The sequence below is a fragment of the Sinocyclocheilus grahami genome, unplaced genomic scaffold (genome assembly GCF_001515645.1).
Source record: "Sinocyclocheilus grahami isolate Dianchi unplaced genomic scaffold, SAMN03320097.WGS_v1.1 scaffold1284.1, whole genome shotgun sequence".
In the NCBI taxonomy this organism is placed as follows: domain Eukaryota; kingdom Metazoa; phylum Chordata; class Actinopteri; order Cypriniformes; family Cyprinidae; genus Sinocyclocheilus; species Sinocyclocheilus grahami.
In genome coordinates, this window is record NW_015506463.1 from 122,959 (window position 1) to 145,208 (window position 22,250).

The 22,250-nt window shown below is 34.9% G+C and overlaps 1 protein-coding gene across 1 annotated transcript in view; it reads right to left on the minus strand.

Annotated features, from left to right (window-relative positions):
- The window catches only part of LOC107568822 (cilia- and flagella-associated protein 46-like), a 47,828-nt gene that overhangs the window by 10,950 nt on the left and 14,628 nt on the right, over positions 1–22,250 (minus strand). Inside the window, exons 5-16 of the mRNA XM_016254814.1 lie at positions 21,359–21,447; positions 17,959–18,255; positions 16,596–16,695; positions 16,410–16,505; positions 14,916–15,106; positions 12,856–13,075; positions 12,652–12,742; positions 11,335–11,455; positions 7,929–8,048; positions 6,304–6,388; positions 1,757–1,869; positions 149–356 (exon numbers count right to left, since the gene is read on the minus strand). Coding sequence (XP_016110300.1) covers positions 149–356; positions 1,757–1,869; positions 6,304–6,388; positions 7,929–8,048; positions 11,335–11,455; positions 12,652–12,742; positions 12,856–13,075; positions 14,916–15,106; positions 16,410–16,505; positions 16,596–16,695; positions 17,959–18,255; positions 21,359–21,447 — 1,731 coding nt within the window. The remainder of the gene's footprint in view (positions 1–148; positions 357–1,756; positions 1,870–6,303; positions 6,389–7,928; positions 8,049–11,334; positions 11,456–12,651; positions 12,743–12,855; positions 13,076–14,915; positions 15,107–16,409; positions 16,506–16,595; positions 16,696–17,958; positions 18,256–21,358; positions 21,448–22,250) is intronic.

A 22,250-nucleotide genomic window follows, 5' to 3' on the forward strand; every position in this document is an offset into this window, starting at 1 on the left:
ACACACACACTCGCACACACACCCTTGCACACACACACTTAATACTCAGTATTAGGTGTAAGCACCAGTCACTATTAGCACTAGTACTAGTGAGGACTGACTTAACAAAGCCATTAGTAAAGAGACACAGCTCCATATCTTACCCAGCATGCCCTGTCTGTCTGAGGAGCTCCAGCAGACGTCTGAAGGTGGGCAGAAGGAGCCGATGTCCTCCGGTGGCCAGCAGCCAGCTGTTGTAGTTCCACAGATATACAGCTGCATTAACCACCAGCCAATCCTCACGCAGCTCCGCCCCAAGCTCCGCCCCTCGCAGGAAACCACCTGTGGCATAAGCCGATAAATCCTTGATCCAATCACTGAGCAAAGACCAAAAAGACAACCAATGATGGTTAACAGCAGTTTTACATTTACATTCAATCATTTAGCAGATGCTTTACTTTAAAGCAAATTTGTTGATACTGTAATAAAATTATTTTATTAGCATTTGATTTATTTGTAGTAGTAGTTAGGACCAACTTAAACACCACCAATACATTTATACGATTACAAAAACATTAAAAATATAATTATATAATTATAAAACAATTAAATAAAATGATAAAAACATAACAGAAAATAATAAATAATACATAAATAATTTATATAATAATTAAAAACAATTAAAATTATTATTAGGATCATGATTGTGCATATATATATATACACACTTACATTAAACTTATATTGCTCTAAAACAATGAATTTGTATTAATTTACATATCATTTGTATTGACATAACTACTGACCACATCATAGTTTATAGCAAATATTTGTTACATTTTTAATATCTTTAGAATTTACAATTATGTTTTAAATATTGATATATATATATAAATGCATAGTAATTTGGTACATATTTGCTCAGGTCAATATTTTGTAACAAAAATTCACCTGATGTAAAGCAATATCCACCCAACCTATATCTAGATACTTAATTTTACTATTTAACTATTCTGTATTATTTTACTATTTAAATATATACTATGACTAATAAATATATTGCTTTTTAAGATGAATTTTAATATGTTGTTCTGTATTTTTATGATCACTTGCATACCTAATTTGCACTTGCACCATAATATGTATTTAAATGCGATGCTGCAGTTTGTGTTTAGTTGCTAACTGAATCACACGGACTCTGTATGCTCTGCACAATGATAATAAAGCTGAATCTAATTCATTTGGATGGCCGACACATATTAAAGCAGCATGTGTAATAGCTTGAATGTGGCCATCTGCTGAGAGTCAAGCTTATTGTTTCATGCGGCTTATAATATGAGAAAGTAATTTAATGCATGCTGGGAGGAATAGTGTGATTATCTTGTCTGTTCAGGTCCACATCAGGAGCTCAGTATTACACGCTCAACATTCAACACACCCAATCAGTTTTGGAGATGAATGCATGCAATATAGAGCCAAAGATGCAACTTACATTTGCATGCCATATGAGTAAAATGAGTCTGTTATTATCTAAAACTAAAACCATGTGTGTGTGTGTGTATATATATATATATTTCTCATTTTTGTTTAGTTTAACTTAATATAAATGTGATAAAATAAGTAAATCTAAATAAACAAAAACTAGATTTAAAATAAATAAATAAATTATATATATATATATATATATAAACTTAAATTAAAGTGAAAACAGAAAACATAAAAATAAAATAAATTTAAAAACATTTACAAAAAGCAGTATATCTATGATGAAATTCACCTGTACAGGTTCCAGTGGGCGTCGTCTTCAGGTGGGCGTGTCCATTTCTCATCAGGTGCTACAGCAGAGCCGTTTAGCTCCACCCCCTCAGAGCGGAGTTTAAGGACGATTACCTAGACAACACAATACTGTGTTTTATGGGACGCCAGTTTTAATGAGAACTTGTTTCTACTTTAGAAATTTTGTGTTATGCACCTAGAAGTCTCTATAAGTCTTTAACAACAAATGCATTCAGGCACATGTATGAAAAAATTGTTAGAAAAATTACATATTTTGAAATGGCATTTAAAAAAGTTTATTGAACCTTTAGACAAAAAAAAAAAGGTTGCATGTGTTTTTTGTTTTGTATCATTTGATCCATCAGGCTCTTATAGCACATATAGTCTGATATAGTGAGAATATAAAGGAAAAACAGCTCAATTTTATTGAGAGACTCAATGTCACAGTGTCTGGTTGTGGTGCCCTGGACTGGCCACTTGAGGGCGCGCTCCCATTTCAGTGTTACATGTTTTGAACTCCATTTCCCATAGTCCCTTGCCTGTCGTTTCTTTTCTGATCATGATCACCTGTTAGTAATTTACTCATCATCCCATCACTATTTATACCATGCTCACTCTGTCTGTCTTTGCTGCAGTATTGTTTGAGTTTACATCGTGTTTTCTGTTCCCTGTGTTTTGAAGCTACCTTTTGTCTAGTTCTTGATCTGTTCTGATTATTTGTTACTTTAATAAACTACTGCACTTGGATCTACTTTGTTTTCTCCTGGCTATCCGTGACAGAATACTGCAGCCAGTACAGGATCCAGCAGTTTGTTTTGCTTTTGCCTTTGTTTTGACAATGGACATTCGGATTACCCCTCCTGCCACAGGGAAGGAGCGAGTGGCTCGACACCGAGCTCTAATGGCTCTGAGGCGCAGGGAATGGAGGTTGGAGGTTTTGCCCAGACCTTTTGGACGTTGGCGGTGGGGCTGAATTATAATGAGGCTGCACTTAAGGACCTCCTTAATGTCCGTCTGGATGATCCTTTGCCCCAGTGGGAGATGGACGGACTCGAGATCCTAGACTTCTGGGGCTTCGTCAAGTATCTCCATGGTCGGTGGGCAATACCGGGCCAATCAGAACCCTTCCGCAGGGATTTTCCCACCACCTCTACCCTTCAGACTCTTACTAAGCGGCGGAGGGCGAGGAGGAGGACAGTAGCGCCCACGCCAGAGCCTGCTCCAGTCCGGGAGCCCACAGAGCTCATTAAGGAACTCACTCCATTCCGGGAGCTCACAGAGCTCATTCCAGAGCCCGCTCCAGTCCGGGAGCCTACAGAGCTCATTAAGGAACTCACTCCAATCCGGGAGCCCTCTGAGTCCACTCCAGTCCAGGAGCTCACAGAGTCCACTCCAGAGCCCACAGGGTCCACTCCAGAGCCCGCTCCAGTCCGGGAGCCCACAGGGACCACTTCAGAGCCCGCTCCAGTCCGGGAGCTCACAGGGTCCATTCCAGAGCCCGCTCCAGTCCGGGAGATCACAGGGTCCACTCCAGAGCCCGCTCCAGTCCGGGAGCTCACAAGGACCACTTCAGAGCCCGCTCCAGTCCGGGAGCTCACAATTTGAGACTCTAAAACATGATTGATGGAGAATCAAGTAAAGCTGAGCTGCTTCAGTCCAGTAAGTGTTCATCTGGAGATATTACTGCAGTTATTCTGATGCTTACTTGATCAAAATCAGTCAAGATTTGACACGAGAAGCAGCAGCTGAAGCTGGACGCTTGTACAATTACACTAAAAGAGCTTTCACTGGATAAAACACTCTAAACTATCAATCAGACGACAGAAGACATGAAGGAGATTGAGTGTGAGACAGCTTTAACAGCAGAGTTTGATCGTTTAGAGCCTGTGTATCACATATGAATCAGTAGCTTTAAAGGGTTAATGAAATAACAGTCTATAGTCGGTGTCGTCTGTGCAGACGGGGCTGATGGGATTGAACGGCTCATACAGTAACACAGGATGACTGAGGATCAAAGCCGCTCAGGTCCATGAGGGAAACCTTTCTCTTCCCCCAGATGACACATGCATCAAATTAAAAGCACGTCTTTTGAAAAATCAACCCTCCAAAAAGAGAGGAAACATGTTCGGCGAGAACAAAGTGCTGCGCTATCAAAGAGAAGCTTCTCCGACAGGCTCTGCTTTTGTCAAGGTCATCGCTTCTCAATGCACTGTGCCCAAATCTCTATAATCCGCAGTTCAAAGCAAACGCGTCTCTGAAGACATCATTACACACATGATCCTGGAGGTCTAATGCAGTCATTAAAGACACATCACTTTATTGAGCGGGACGTCTTCATCTACTTGATTTTTCTAAAAATGCTTAAAGCAGTATTTCACTCAAGAAGACAGTCCTTTCATTATTTACTGACTCCAAATCTTCTCGCTGTTGTTTTTTCTGTGGAGAATTTTCACGTTCCATGTGACACTTACACAAACACTATTTAAAGATACTTCATTTGTGTTGCACGGAAGAAAGTAAGTCAGCAAATGAGGGCAAGTAAATGATGACAAAATGTTGGAACGATAAACACAGCTTATATTCAGTGTTTTAGTGTTTCTCTGAAGTCCCTTCATTGCACCGACATACCAACAATAATTGCTAATATTCAGACATGTTGACAACCTCATTAAACTGTTTAGTTCCTGTCTAGAGCCGGTTTAAGGCGAGACACTACATGTTTTTCATGCACTAGTTTTGAGATTTTCATCTATTTTACCTGAATAACATGTCAGACTAGTGGAAAGAAAGCATCCAAAATGCACATTTAAATTGCATTTAACTATTTGAATTTGTAGATTTTAATTCCAATCTATTTCTTTAAAGGCTATGAGGTTTTTTTTCCCACTTCACAAGCACTTACTGTGCATACACATCTACTGTTTTATTCCTAGCTTTATTCTGAAGGTTTTTATTGAGGGGTTTGTTCATATGTCATTCACACTGATTTATATTTAACATTTTATTCATAAAATCATGGTGAAAATGTGTTTTTTTCTGTCTGTTGACTATTTTCTGATTTATGGAGTGATAAAAAGAGAAATCCAAAATCTCCTCTGAAAAAAAAAACCTTTAGCTCTAATATGACAACAAAATCAGACAAGGATTTTGAATCTGGCTTTATCAATGTTCGTTGTTCTGGAAATGTATGCAAATCCAACAATAATTGCTAATATTCAGACATGTTGACAACCTCATTAAACTGTTTAGTTCCTGTCTAGAGCCGGTTTAAGGCGAGACACTACATGTTTTTCATGCACTAGTTTTGAGATTTTCATCTATTTTACCTGAATAACATGTCAGACTAGTGGAAAGAAAGCATCCAAAATGCACATTTAAATTGCATTTAACTATTTGAATTTGTAGATTTTAATTCTTTAAGGCTATGAGGTTTTTTTTCCCACTTCACAAGCACTTACTGTACATACACATCTACTGTTTTATTCCTAGCTTTATTCTGAAGGTTTTTATTGAGGGGTTTGTTCATATGTCATTCACACTGATTTATATTTAACATTTTATTCATAAAATCATGGTGAAAATTTGTTTTTTTCTGTCTGTTGACTATTTTCTGATTTATGGAGTGATAAAAAGAGAAATCCAAAATCTCCTCTGAAAAAAAAAACCTTTAGCTCTAATATGACAACAAAATCAGACAAGGATTTTGAATCTGGCTTTATCAATGTTCGTTGTTCTGGAAATGTATGCAAATTAGTGCATATTTAACGGCAATGCCTCATTTGCATATTTAAACAATATTTTATAAAACTTGTATTTCAAAACAACTATGAATAATCAGCTAGGAAAAGTATGATGATATCTATTAGTTATTTTGTATCCTACTTGTAAAAAAAAATATATATTTTCAAAGTTGCAAATATAAGACTACAAGAGTATATTTTATTATAGCGTATAGTTTTTCTACTTTAAAATTTAAAGTTTTATTCAATGTGCTACTTGCACTTCCTTTGTAATTATTTCAGAAATTTACTAGCAACTTTTTTTTGTTTTTTTGGTGAAAATTTCCATAAATGCTGTAGTTTATAGTATAGTATATTCAGCTGTAGAGTTTTGCCTTAACTAACTTTAAGACAATTCAGTCTCAAGACAATTCTCTTCAAACTGTTGCTCTGCCATGACAGCCATTTATAATATAATATGTGATATGATATGATATATGATATAATATAATGTGCATTATGATAATGAGATCTGTATTATAACCTCTGAAGCAGTCATCATGATGTAGAGTATGCTGTATAATTTACACAGGATTTTTTCCTCCGAAGTACTGAAGTGCAAACCCGATTCTAAAGGTTTCTTTTCTCATGTCAATCACAGAGTTGAATGCATACACAAATACTAACCCATAAGCCTAACCTTAACCTCAGTATAGTATAGCACTGTTTGTTGCAATGGGATCATCTGTGATTTTTCTGAACTAGTTTGGGGGGGGGGGAAATCATGCATACTTGACACTATGTTTGATCAGAAAGAATGTGTTTGTACCTCAGCGTTGATGAAATGGACCTCGGCGAGCAGACGCAGCAGATCGCTCTGTGTGTTGGGCTCGCTCTGGTTCCTCTGATCTGGACTCGCTCTGTTCTTGGGTTCACCTGCAATCACGCAGGATTCAGTCAGCAGAACTCATCTCACAGACGGAAATACGGCTGTCACACACGCCTGTAGTCTCACAAACCGGCTAAATGAGCCATATTTCAACATCAGCAGTACACAAAATGCTTTCAAACTAAATTGTATAGTCAATATTCTTAATGACCACAGATAATGATCAATACTAGTTTACTCTGTCATGATTCCTTAATTCAAACATTCCTAATTCAGAAAAAAGGTTTACATATGGTGTAATCATTTGACATGATTTGAATGCAGCATCTAGCAGCTTGAGACATTTATGTAACTTCATCATCTGACCTCCACTTTTCTGTACTTTTCAGCCTAGACTTCGAAGAAAAGCTTGAACTGAAAGGCTAAATAAATCTTTACAGATAATCAATAAAACCAGCAAACATTAAGTAAAAACATACCAAAATCCTTTGAAAGCTGAAGTTGATTCATTCTAATATCTAGGAATAATGCTTTCTAGCTTTCTAGAATCAGATTATAAATAAGTTTGCACTAAAATTAAAACTTTTAATACAAATGTAATTGTAAATATTTAAATGTATATGATATATAAATGTATTTTATAAATATTATTTTTATTGAGGTTGTACATAAAGATTATTGGAGTATATTTTCTAAAAAAAACAAACAAACAAACAAAAAAAAAACACTTTAATTTTTTTAAACTTTCAAATTTCAGTTTAATGTAATATGTTACTTATGGATAACCGTAAAAAAAAAAAAAAAAGTTAATTGCAACTTTTTATCTCACAATTCAGATTTTTTTTTCTCTGAAGATATAAAATTATGAGCAAAAAAATAATAATCACAATTACAAGATAGAATTTAAGAACTGCGAGATATAAATGTAGCATTTTGAAATATGAACTCTCAATTTTTCGCAATCAGTCAGAATTGTGAAACAAAATGTAACAATTATCTTTTACATTTCTAATTCCATGTCAGAAACAAACAAACAAAACAACAAAAAAAGAATAGCAAGATGAAAAAAGTCAGAAGTCAAAATCATCATTTCATTATGACTTCTTTTCCCAAGAATTGTTTATTTGTATCTTTGCTCTAAGTTTACATCCTGCAACTGAGATTTATTCTTTCTCAGAATTGTGAGAAAAAAGTCAGAATTGTCAGATAAAAAGTCGCAATTAACTTTCCGAAATTTACTTGCAATTTCATAGTGTTTCTGCAATGTTTTTTTCAGCGTATGCCATTAGTGCCACCAAACCAAACTGCAAAAATAATGATCTTGTCAAACTCAGTCAATGATGCTGATGAGAGTTTGCTCGAGATGCTCAAACATGCGTCGCAGTGTTTCAGTCTTCAGGGAAATCAACCAACGAACGACTTACAGTCCCTGTAGTGCGTCTGAACATTGCTACCTGAAATTATTTTAACATTACACACATCAACTTATTTTGAAAAATGTGCCTTTTCCAGCACATGCAGCGGCTCTACATAATTTCATTATTCCTGGCTCTCGCGGGACTCACTTACTGGTGTTTTTCCATCGTCCATCATCATAAAGCAGACAGAAGCGACAGGCCGCCTGGCACACGTCAAAAAGCTCCTGTTTCCGGGCGGTTTTGGCCAGCGAACCCCATAATCTCACCCTGACAGAGACACAAACATCACAGAATGAACATGAGAGCAAACATTTCCGTCTGCGTTTCCCTCGGCGTCTTCAGCTCAGTCACACGAAATAACGAATGCCTCCTTCAGCTTTGCTGGGTTTATTCGCATGTTCCTTCCTTGTGGAAGAAAATAGAGAAGAATAAAGTTTTTCCATCATAATGACGTCCTGGTGGGCCTGTATGTTCCTGGCCTTGAGAAATGTTCAATGTTGAACTCAAGGGTGAAGCTGATGGAGGGAATTCATAGCCTGCTTTATTTTAATGAACACATACAGTACACATGGCTTTGGGGAGTGAGTAAAAATGATGATAGTTTTTAGAAATAAGAACTATGTTGATTTGTGAGAGTGACTTCATCATGCCAAATGTAAGGTTAACATTGAGAAATACATTCATAATTAAGATTGTATAATGTTTTTGAAAGAAGTCAAAGCATTTATTTGATTAAAAATACAGTAAAAATTCTGAAATATTATTACAATTCAAAACAGCTGTGTTCTATGTGAATATGTGTTAAGCTGTAATGTATGTCTGTGACGCGCAGCTGTATTTTCAGCACCATTCCTCCAGTCTTCAGTGTCACATGATCTTCAGAAATCAGTATAATATGCTGATCTGCTGCTCAAGAAACATTTCTGATTATTATTAGAAATTACTAACAGTCGTGCCGCACAATATTTCTGTGGAAACTGTAATAAAGTCTAAGTAGAATAAAAAATAATGAACACTTTAATTGATCAAAGACACCTTTAATTGATCAAAAGTGACATTTATAATGCTACAAAAGATTTCTGTTTCAAATAAATGCTGTTCTTCTGAACTTTCTGTTCATCTGTGAATCCTGAAAGATAAAATGTATCACGGTTTCCACAAAAATATTGTGCAGCACGACTGTTTTCAACATTGATAATAATCAGAAATGTTTCTCGAGCAGCAGATCAGCATATTATACTGATTTCTGAAGATCATGTGACACTGAAGACTGGAGTAATGATGCTGAAAATACAGCTGCACATCACAGGAATACATTAGTTTAACAGAGATTCACACAGAAAACTTTAAATCAAATAAATGCAGCCTTGGTGAGCAGAAGACACTTTTTTCAAAAACATAAAAAAAAATCTTCATTATCCCAAACTTTTAACCGGCATTGAAAATAACGCGTATTATAAATGTGCAACATAAAGCATAAACACACACCTTTCTTTGTCATCTGAGCTCTTGTCAAGTCCATCCAAATGACCTTTGACCTTCTGCACACAGCTGCTGTGATGTTGGGCTTTAGCAGCGAGCAGCTCCACGTGATCTCCAGCTCCATCATCTAGAGAAACAAAATCAGCTCAATCCTGATCAACAACAACATTATATTACCATGATATAGTTATTTTTGCTGGAAAGTCTATGAAAAGATAGTTGGCATATAAAACAACCTTGAAGTAAAATACTGCTCTATTAATTCGCCAAATAACTAAACTGCTTCATGCTCTGCCAAACAAGAATTTGCTCACCTTTACTCGTTTGAGTTGAGTATTTTCACATTACTCCTTGTTTTCTTATCAGTCTCAGTTGTACAATAGCATTTACAATTTTAACATTTTTGAAAGAAGTGTCTTCTGCTCACCAGGGCAGTGTTTATTTGATTCAAAAATATAGTAAAAAATGTGAAATATTATTCTAATGTAAAACAGCTGTTTTCTATGTGAATCTCTGTTAAACTGTAATGTATTTCTGTGATGCACAGCTGTATTTTCAGCATCATTACTCCAGTCTTCAGTGTCACATGATCTTCAGAAATCAGTATAATATGCTGATCTGCTGCTCGAGAAACATTTCTGATTATTATCAATGTTGAAAACTGTCGTGCTGCACGATATTTTTGTGGAAACTGATGCATTTTATTTTTCAGGATTCACAGATGAATAGAAAGTTCAAAAGAACAGCATTTTTTTCAAATAGAAATCTTTTTTAGCATTATAAATGTCACTTTTGATCAATTAAAGGTGTCTTTGATCAATTAAAGTGTTCATTATTTTTTATTTTACTTAGACTTTATTACAGTTTCCACAGAAATATTGTGCGGCACGACTGTTAGTAATTTCTAATAATAATCAGAAATGTTTCTTGAGCAGCAGATCAGCATATTATACTGATTTCTGAAGATCATGTGACACTGAAGACTGGAGGAATGGTGCTGAAAATACAGCTGCGAAGGGCTTCAGGCCAACAGCAGCTACAGTGTGGAGGTCCAGGCCGTCTCATACTGGGGTCAGATCCGACTGAAGAGCAGCAAAGCCTCCGTCCAGTTCAACACACAACTCCACAACCAGACAAGTGCGGACAAACTCACCGACAGCAACATCTGTGCTGACTTCATTCAGTGTTACTGGCCTTTTCTTTGTAATTATTTGAGAAAATCACTAGTAGTTTCTGAGTGTACAGTACTTGTTTAAGTTTGGAGACATGGTTTTTGAAAGAGTCTCTTCTGCTCACAAAGGCTGCATTTATTTGATCAAAAATACTGTAAAAATTGTGAAATATTTTTATAATGTAAAACAGCTGTTTTCAATATGAATATCTGTTAAAGTGTAATGTATTTCTGTGATGCGCAGCTGTATTTTCAGCATCATTCCTCCAGTCTTCAGTGTCACATGATCTTCAGAAATCAGTATAATATGCTGATCTGCTGCTCAAGAAACATTTCTGATTATTATTAGAAATTACTAACAGTCGTGCCGCACAATATTTCTGTGGAAACTGTAATAAAGTCTAAGTAAAATAAAAAATAATGAACACTTTAATTGATCAAAGACACCTTTAATTGATCAAAAGTGACATTTATAATGCTAAAAAAGATTTCTGTTTCAAATAAATGCTGTTCTTCTGAACTTTCTGTTCATCTGTGAATCCTGAAAGATAAAATGTATCACGGTTTCCACAAAAATATTGTGCAGCACGACTGTTTTCAACATTGATAATAATCAGAAATGTTTCTCGAGCAGCAGATCAGCATATTATACTGATTTCTGAAGATCATGTGACACTGAAGACTGGAGGAATGATGCTGAAAATACAGCTGCACATCACAGGAATACATTAGTTTAACAGAGATTCACACAGAAAACTTTAAATCAAATAAATGCAGCCTTGGTGAGCAGAAGACACTTTTTTCAAAAACATAAAAAAAAATCTTCATTATCCCAAACTTTTAACCGGCATTGAAAATAACGCGTATTATAAATGTGCAACATAAAGCATAAACACACACCTTTCTTTGTCATCTGAGCTCTTGTCAAGTCCATCCAAATGACCTTTGACCTTCTGCACACAGCTGCTGTGATGTTGGGCTTTAGCAGCGAGCAGCTCCACGTGATCTCCAGCTCCATCATCTAGAGAAACAAAATCAGCTCAATCCTGATCAACAACAACATTATATTACCATGATATAGTTATTTTTGCTGGAAAGTCTATGAAAAGATAGTTGGCATATAAAACAACCTTGAAGTAAAATACTGCTCTATTAATTCGCCAAATAACTAAACTGCTTCATGCTCTGCCAAACAAGAATTTGCTCACCTTTACTCGTTTGAGTTGAGTATTTTCACATTACTCCTTGTTTTCTTATCAGTCTCAGTTGTACAATAGCATTTACAATTTTAACATTTTTGAAAGAAGTGTCTTCTGCTCACCAGGGCAGTGTTTATTTGATTCAAAAATATAGTAAAAAATGTGAAATATTATTCTAATGTAAAACAGCTGTTTTCTATGTGAATCTCTGTTAAACTGTAATGTATTTCTGTGATGCACAGCTGTATTTTCAGCATCATTCCTCCAGTCTTCAGTGTCACATGATCTTCAGAAATCAGTATAATATGCTGATCTGCTGCTCAAGACACATTTCTGATTATTATCAGTGTTGAAAACAGTTGTGCTGCACAATATTTCTGTTTAAACCGTGATGCATTTTATTTTTCAGGATTTTTCAAAAGTTCAAAAGAACAGCATTTATTTGAAATAGAAATTTTTGGGGAAATTATACATGTCTTTACTCTCACTTTTGAGCAATTTAAAGGAACAGTTCACTTAAAAAAAAAAGAGCTAAAATTGTGCTCATCCTCAGGCCATCCAATGAATGAATGAATGAATGAATGATGCATTTATATGGAGTGCTTGTGGATTATTGTGATGTTTTTATCATTCACTGCAGAGCATCCATTGCTGAGACACTGATGCAGTGCTACATTTCTACAAACCTGATGAAGAAACAAACTCATCCTGATCTTGGATGACCTCAGGATGAGCACATTTACAGCACATGTTAATTTTTAGGTGAACTATTCCTTTAATGCATCCTTGCAAGATCTTTCAGAAAAAAATCTTACTGACCCCAAACTTTTGAGTAGTTGTGCATTTCCAATTCTGTCCAAAGTCTAATGCAGCGTTGCTTGTAAAATGCACATCAAAGTCATGTCTCAGAATGCAGAGCGCTACAAAACGAATGAGGTTTTGTTTCAGGATGGGCCGTTCATACAGGACACATTCTTTTGTTCCGTCTCTGTTAAGTTTATTTTTAGACTTTGTGCACCTGCATCAGACAGACGGCTTTGGCCACTGTGTCGCATCTTGCTGTTGTCAAGCATCTCACGCTGCATTTTAAAAATAGTTCTTTTGAGAAACTGTGAAAAACACATAACGACATGTTTTGTTTCGCACTCCGTCTGGCTGCTTTTGCACACCAGAGCAGTGAGTGAACACTTAATGAGAGCCGCTCTTTGAGCGAGTGAAGCACCTGCTGGATGAGTCTGGCGGCGTGCTCCTCCGGTCGTGTGGGAGCGCTGTGGACAGAGGAGCGCAGCTGGAGGAGGTGTAAGGAGGAGGACAGGTGCTGGGAGTGAGGATCCAGCTCAAGGGCTTTCTGAAGATGCTTCATGGCAGATTCCAGCTTTTCATCCTCCTCGTCTATAGCGGCCAGTTCAGTGTGAACCCGACACAACACATCCAGCAGCAAACTGTGCACAAACACGCAGTTTAAACAACCACGACTTTAAATCAAGTCACGTTTTATAGTGTTGTAAACTAAAGCAATAAGCCCCGTGAAGCCGTGGTTTAAAGTGAATTTATAACAGCTAAGGTGCATTGTTAGGCCACGGCTTCATGGGGCTTATTGCTTTTATAAAACGGTTATTCCATATACGTAAGGCAGCTCTAAGGAAGACAATAGAGTCATTATTCAGCTCAGTTCAGTTCAGTGTTGATTCAGTTCAATACATTAACTGTAATGTTCATCAGTTCAGCTTTGCTAAGTGTCGTTATTCAGCTAAACTCAGTTCAATGTTGATTCAATTCAGTTCAATAACAGTGTCAGTGTTGCACAAACATGTTGCTTGGGACTTAAATTTCAGTCTGTTCCTCACACATGACTTCATGCTAGACTATAGTACGTGAGACTAATTTGAGGACTTTTAAAGTGATCTTTTTGTCTTAGAAACATTTTTTTAAAGTGAGTTTAAATCTCACAATTCTAACTTCATAACACGCAATTCCAAATTTTAAAGTCAGAATTGTGAGATATAAGCTTGGAATTGTAAGAAAATAGACTTTTTTCCTCAGATTTTGACGTTATAACACGCGATTGCGAGTTTATATTTCACAGTTCTGAGAAAAGAAGTCAGAATTGTGAGATAAAAAGACACAATTACCTTTTTTTTTAACTTTTTTATTCAGTGGAGGAAATGGGCTTCCACAATAAATCATACTAAAATCATTTAGGAATATAGGAATGTTTTGTCCTTACACCAAAAAAATTAAAAATTAAAAATATTCTACACATAATATTCCACACTTCTCACATGCAACACAAAAGTAGACACATTTAGCAGAAGTTTTAGTGGCAAGGGGAAGATAATCAGTGATAGCGACTGATATTTAAATGTTTCTCAAAAAAAAAGCATTGCATGACTTCATAAGATGTAGAATATAGTGCATGTGACTAATTTTAAGACTTCTAAAGTGATTTTTTTGGTTTAATAAATAAAAAAGAAATTCAGAAAATCAGTTTTCAAAAAGTAAACCAATGATATATGAATAAATCCTAAAATAGTATTTTAATTATGGAAGCTTGGTATTGCAACTGAATTAAAAAAAAATTATAATTGTGAATTTATTTCACAATTCTGACTTTATTTCTCAGAGTTGCGAGTTTATATCTCACAATTCTGACTTCATAACACGCAACTGCAAGTCAGAATTGTGATATTAGCTTGCAACTATAATAATAACTTTATAACTCACAATTCTGAGAAAAAAACAGAATTGCAAGTTTATATCATGCAATTCTGAGAAAAAAAGTCAGAATTGTGAGATAATAAGTTGCATTTAAAAAATGTGAATACTAAAAGAATATGGGTCATATTAGTCATTGTGCAAAAAAAATTAAAAAGCAATAAAAAAAACTTAATCCCTATTTTTACTTCCCACATGCAACACAAAAGGGCTCATTTAGCAGAAGGTTTAGTGGCGAGGAGAAGATAATCAGTGATAGCGACTGATATTTAAGTGTGACAAAAAAGCATTGCATGACTTCAGAAGATGTAGAATATAGTGCATAAGAACAATTTTTTATTTTACTTTTAAGGTGATGTTTGTGTCTTGTTTGGCGCCTCTGGTCACAGTCTGCTTTCACTGGATGAAGACGTTTTACAATCTGCTAAACGTCTCTTTTTATGTTCCACACAGTGACTAAATGTGACATCAGGAGGAGCACATTTTCTCTGCTATCCAAAAGTAGACCTAAATAAGACTGAACTCAGATTCCCAGAGTAAACCGTATCAAAGGAGCATGTTTCAGACCTGTGTGTGTGCTGCAGCGCTCGAGCGAGGGTGAGCAGGGGTTTCTGGACTCTCTTTCGGAGGTTGTGTTGGAGAAGCGGCAGACATGCGTTCCACTGACACACACACACCGCTTGAGTCGCCCGAGCATCTGCTTGCTCCAGCGCCGTCCGCAGCACTGCATCCAACCGCATGATAACACTCGACCGCAGCTGCGAGAAACAACACCTGCACTCAACACTGATACTTCTCATATTTTATTAGACACGCGTATGAAACAGATCTTCATCTGCACTCAGCACTGTTGGCCTTTTTTATCAACAGTCGCTTATTTAACTCATTTAAGATTATCATCTAACTTTGGCTTCTAATGTGATATTTATGAAAACTTGAGAAGCAGCCAGCATTATTTTAGTATCATTGAAATACTATTACAATTTGTATTAATAGTTTGGATATTTTTTTATTTCTATATGTTCCCTTTTCTTTTGAGTTAAAACCCTTTTTAATACATTTAGTTTTTTAATATGTCTGTATAGCTTTTTACTCATTTTGTTTTAGTTTTTTTTTGTTATTTTAGTAAATCACGTTAAACAAATGGAAAATTAGAAATGTTGTTAAATTGAATTTTTATTTCGGTTAACATTTATTTTAAGTACTAAAATGCTTTGTTGTAGTTAACACCATGGAAATAATTAAACTAAATTATATTATTTTATTAAATTTAATTAATAAAATAATTTAATCATGAAGTTAATTTATTGTGCTCGAATACACCGTTAAAAATTGTTTTTGGTAATTGAAACAAAGCTGAAAAAATATAAACATTAGATGAAAAACATAAACGCTGCAAGTTAAAGTACTAAAATTACTAAAAACAAAAATTAATTAAAACTACATGGAAATGTTATTTCTAAAAAAACGAAGTAACTATTTATTTACTTTATTCTATTATAATTCTATAGAATATTCTATAATCTATTTCTTTAAATAACTATTTTAAATCTCTATTTTTGTCTCGTTTTCCGGTATAAATATCTAAACAAATTTAAAACATGCTTAATTTCATTGAGAAGCACAACTATGTAAGATATTAATTAAGCAAGATATATTGAATTAAGTTGGCAAATTGTTTCTTTTTTAGCACATATTTATGTATATCGTTTACTGCTTTTACACATGCATATGGTTTTTACTATATTTAATATACTGTATGCAAAGCACATGAGTTGTTTAAAATGTGCTACAGAAATGAATACATGAAATGCAAAATAGAAATGAACAAATTGAGCATGAGCGGATAGAAAAATCAGAGCGTTGGCGCACATCTCTGCCAAAGTCTTGATTATTGCCAGGTTGTTTATATGGTTCACGAATCAATATTAATCTCCTGTTCAAACCACTATTTCCCAATACGTTCCCAATGCCTGAAACTAAACCGTCCACAACAATAAAACACGGAGGTCTTGTGGGTATGAGTGTTTGCTCAGTAGATGAATATAACAGAAGCAGCACCTCCACACTGGATCTGGAGTAATTCTGCATTCCCTCTCTGTGTTTGTTCAGCTCCAGCTCACACTGCACACACTCCGTCATTATGCGCTGAGCGACCTTCAGGAAAACAACACCAGACCTTTGAGTTACAGAAACAACACCGTAAGCGAGGAAAGCAGCGCTTTGTGAGGAAACATGGAGTCTCACGGTGACATCTGTGGCTCGGAGCTCCTTCAGACAATCGGATGCTGTTTGATGCTGCTGTAACTGCAGAGAGAGGAAAGCCAGATCCAGCAGAAGCTCAACCCTGAAATCACGAGGGTTATAATGATTACACAAATATTTGAAAGCAATTCCTACTGGCTTTGTGGCTACAAAAGGTCATAAGTCTACCATGAGCTTAGTTGCGTACATACTAGAGAAACAGAACAGATGATAAATAGGAATAATGCATTGTGTTTTGAGGGAGTGGGAAGAATCGGTCCGGTTGAAGTAATGCAGGATTGGATTTTTGTTGCTTCTCTGCAGTTCTCATTCCTCAGAGTGTGATGCAGCAAAACTTTCTGAACTTTTGGGCACATGATTGAGCACCGCTTCTCTTAAGACTTTGCAATGCAGCATCCGCATTGAAATCAATGGACAAAGCCTCAAATCAAATGTGTAGACGCTCACAGAGACACCCTCAAATCAAAACTGTGTCTCTTGCATTCTGGCTCTGGCAGTTTTAGCAAATATACACTGCTGTTCAAAAGTTTGGGGTCGTATTTTTAAAGTAATGAATAGTTTTATTTATCAAGGAAGCATTAGATTAACCAAAAGTGACAGTAAAGACATTTATAATGTTATAATGATTTCTGTTTCAAATAAATGCTGTTCTAATGAACTTTCTGTTCATCTGTGAATCCTAAAAAATAAAATGTGCCATGGTTTCCACAGAAATATTGTGCAGCACAGCTGTTTTCATCATTGATAATAATCAGAAATGTTTCTCTAGCAGCAGATCAGCATATTATACTGATTTCTGAAGATCATGTGACACTGAAGACTGGAGGAATGATGCTGAAAATACAGCTGCGCATCGCAGAAATACATTACAGTTTAACAGATACTCACATAGAACACAGCTATTTTAAATTATAATAATATTTCACTATTTTTACTGTATTTACTGTATTTTTGATCAAATAAATGCAGCCTTGGTGAACATAAGAGACTTCTTTCAAAAACACTGAAAAATCTTCTGCATATAAAACATTATTTTTTCTTTTTCAGGACCAAAAATATTAATAACATCATTTGTGCAATTAAATGCGTTTTCAGAAATTAATAAATACATTTTAAACTTAAATTTTAAATGCCTCCAAGCAATAGCTAGTATCAGATCATGCTTTGTTGTCGTGCTTAATCTTTCAAGTGCAGTTTTGTCAGATGTGCCATAAACCAAACATTATAAAAGTCCAGCACTATGACCCTTCCTGTTTTAAAAGGAAATACATCACCAAAGGAAGCATAACTTTTTGGGATCCTGAAGTCAAATAAACCTCGAGTAACGTTGCAGTGTTGGACGCACCTGTCGGTCAGTGGGATGGAGGAGCCGTGATCCAGACAAACACTGGAGCTGCAGGAGGAGGATGGACTCGAGTGGAGGACGCTGGGTGGTGCGCTGATGCTCTGGGTGAAGGGTGGAGGACTGGATCCGCTGGATTCAGAGATGATGTTGGGTGGAGCACTGGATCTGTGGATGTCCGGTGGAGGACTGGAGGCCTGGAGGCCGGATGCTTTGGGTTCTGAGGACTGCGTCAGCAGCAGGAAAATCTCCTTCAGTGTGGCTGCATCATCTCTCTTGGCTTCACTGACATCAGCCGCACTGTGAAGAACATGCAAACACAAACACTTAGTCTCAAACAGTAGAGCATGGTGCTAGAAATGCAGAGTCATGGGTTAGGTTTCTAAGTAAAGCATACATTGACATGAAAAAATACAAACATGCTTTGATTTATATTGCAAAGCAACTTACAGTATATAATGCAATTAACAACAAGTACACAAAACATTTGGATTTGTGCTGAATTTCAGTTTCTCTTTAAATAAGATTGGCATTTAATATTAAAAAATATTTATAATGAATTCTACTATAATTTATGCTTGAATTATACTTATTTTTTCATTCCTTCGAAAAAGGTTTGTTGTGGAGTGAGAGAAACAAAAATACATGTTTACTGTGTTTATAATGTTTTATTTTCCAGTATTTAATATAATTTGTTAAAGTAATAATGAAATTTGACTTTTACACCAACGAAATATATCTGTCTTTTTTTTCTCTCAGCAATGCAATTTTTACCCGGCGTAACATATTTTCAAACTTATTTTTTTTTATGTTAAAAAAATTAAATAAAGCATTTAAATATGTATATTTCAGCATTTCTAATTTTAATTTAGTTTAAATTGATGTACTAAATTAACTAAAAATAAAACTGAAATAAACATTAATAAAATCTGTACAGACATATATAAAAAAAGCTAAAACTACTAAAAATAAATGATAAAAACAGCAACATTTCTAAATGTCAAAATATTAATAAAACTAAAATAGCATCTCAGTGATACTAAAACAGCAATGCCTGGCAGACAGAGACATTATGATTATGACATCTGTGTTGCTCCACATATTTTCCAACTTATTTTTCAGAAAATACAGTACCTTGAATACAATGTAAGTAACTTTGGATAAAAGCCTCTGCCAAATGCATACACGTAAATGCAATGCATATTTCAAACGAAAAGTAAAAATGTAAGTACAATCTTGAATAGTGGGTCTTTTGTGTGTTTCAATACCATAATTGTAGGGTTACAGTATGCATCGATACGGCATTAATAATTTTTATTTTTGTAGCACCTTTCCAAAACCCAAGGTCAATAACTAGACAAATATAACAAAAGTTCAGTTCACAGACCAAGAGCTGTAGAGTAATATTCAGAGAGAGAGAGAGAGAGAAAATAAATGTTTTAAAAGATTTCTGAAAGAAAGAAGGGAAGAAGCTTGACATGCATTGACATGTGCATTAATAATATGAATGTATGCATATACTTGCAGATTCTGGAGGATAAAACAGCTGTAGAAATCTGAAAACAGTCTAACCTGGTTTTACAGAGAATCTATTTCCATTCCCATAAACAAGATTCTCTGACATGGATCAGAGTGACCCTGAAGATGCTGCTTCAGCTGCTGCGAACAGATGATGGGGCTAAATCCTCCATCCTTCATCGAAACTACACCGACCGTAAAAGCTCTGCTCTCTTTTCATTTTGATTCATAGCCGGTGAGATTTACTGCTACCACCTCAGAAGACACAGAAGCCCTTGCTGGACATAATTGAGTTGGTGTACTGTATATTGTGTATTTTATGCCACTCTTGTCTCTTGTGACCGCATTATATTCGACAGGTGGACAAAAGCTCTACTGACTCGATACGCATCTGTAACCTTCTCTGAGGAATAAAGCGGCAGCATTTCTCTGAATTCTTATCTAATGCTTTTAAATAAATGATCTGATAGAACTCTGAGAGAACCAGCACATCTAAAGCGCAGCAAAAAATGTCTTATTTTCAAGTACAAATATCTAAACATTGTTAAATCAACATTTACTGGAAAAGCAAAGATGTTTAAGATATTAAGTTTTAAAAGGAAAACAAGTTTGTTATTCTGACCCATCGGCAGATTTTTTTTTTTAAGCTTAAATTCACTTAATTTTAATATTTTTTTTTAGAAAACTTAATATCTTAAGAATTTTGCTTCTCAAGTAAATGTATCTTGATTCAACAATGTTTAGATGAATCCATTTTTTTTTTTTTATGATTATTTGACTTCCTTTTATGTAAAGCACTTTGAATTATCATTGTGTATGAAATGTGCTATATAAATAAACTTGCTTTGCCTTGCCTAGATATTTGTACTGTACTGGAAAGCAAGAAAATACTGAGTAAGATGTTTTTGTTTTTGTGGTTTTTTTTAGCCTAGCATAGTTTGTTAATGCAGTTTGGCCTTTGAAGATGAATATAAAATATTTAAAATGACCATTTCTGCAAAAAAAATTCTAAAAGCTGCTGTGTGTCATTTTTGAATCTTAAAAATAATTAATTGTATCTCATCTATCTTAATGTTCAGAGTCACTTTAAGAGTCAAACACTGAGACTCGAGCCACTTTTGTACATTAAACACAATAATTTACTGTAAAATCGCCAGACTGACTTTTCAGATAAATGCACAACATCTATGTTCAAAAAAGCAACAACTATCCATCTTTTAACCATTAAGATCCTATTCACAGATCAGCACCAACACACCCATAAACACTGATGACAGTCTTCAGAAATTATCTAAAAATCATTTTCTTCATCCACACGGATGGAGAAGCACTTTAATTTCACAATCGGTTCAATCTGACAACCTTTTTATTAACTTCTGAGTAACCGAGTAAACGAATGATCACACAGAACGTGTTATTGCTTTGAAGAAAAAACAAGACGGTGCACGATAGCATCACAATAGAGCACAACAGAAAAAAGACAAGGCAATTTTCTAGAAAAGATCGTATGTGTGAAAGCACTTTCAAAACACTGATCTGTTTGTTTGAGCAACTGGGCATGTGAACAGGACACCTGTTTGTCCAAACAGTGGCCGACTGGGCGAGTTTTTTTTTAAGAAACCTGTTTGGAAACAATCACCATTTTGTCAATTCGGCTTGTTTCCACTACTGACACACAGCAGCTTTAAATAGGGCTTGATGGAGCAAGAAAATACTCTTTATTTACAGCGTAGGCTACACAACATAACACAAAATGTGTTGTTTTTACTGGAGAAGTTAAGATGTGATAACAGTAGCGGTTCAAATAAAGGTACAGCGACAAAATGCAGCTGTATTTGAACACAAGTGATAAAATCACTGTTAATGTGAGAAATATCTTCCTTACTGTTTAAGCTTTTGGATCTTGTACATCACAAGCAACTTAGGGTTTCCATCATTCAGCATTTCAGAGACATCCAGGAGGTTGTGTCGAACCTGTGGAGGAAACATATAACTATATTTACATTCATTCATTTAGCAGACGCTTTCATGCAATAAATGACATATATTGCTCTATATCAACAGTGATAGTGCCATATATGTTACCTATAAGGCGATATTTAATTACAATACAATACAATGTGTATTTATATAGCACATTTAAAACAACCGAAGTCGACCAAAGTGCTGCACAGAGTATGCAAAACAAAACAAGATTATAAACAATAAAACGCAAACTATAAAACACACACTGTAAAATAGATGAGGTTCACTAAAATAAAGGATCATTGCACAGCAAGTCAAAAAATATTAAATGCCAAGTTTTAAGAGTAGACTTAAAAATAGAATATCATTTTCACATACTGTATGCATTCTCTGGGTAGCAGGGTTATAATAGTTAACTAAAATAAATAAATAAATAAAAATTTGTGTTATTTGAAATGTATATATAAATATATTTTTTAAATTATATAAATATATATATATATATATGCACAGCAAGTCAAAAAATATTAAATGCCAAGTTTTAAGAGTAGACTTAAAAATAGAATATCATTTTCACATACTGTATGCATTCTCTGGGTAGCAGGGTTATAATAGTTAACTAAAATAAATAAATAAATAAAAATTTGTGTTATTTGAAATGTATATATAAATATATTTTTTAAATTATATAAATATATATATATATATATTCAGCTTTTTTTTTTTTTGCTGGTCCATGAATGAATAAATAATATATATATATATATATATATATATATATATATATACATATATATATATATTTTTTTTTT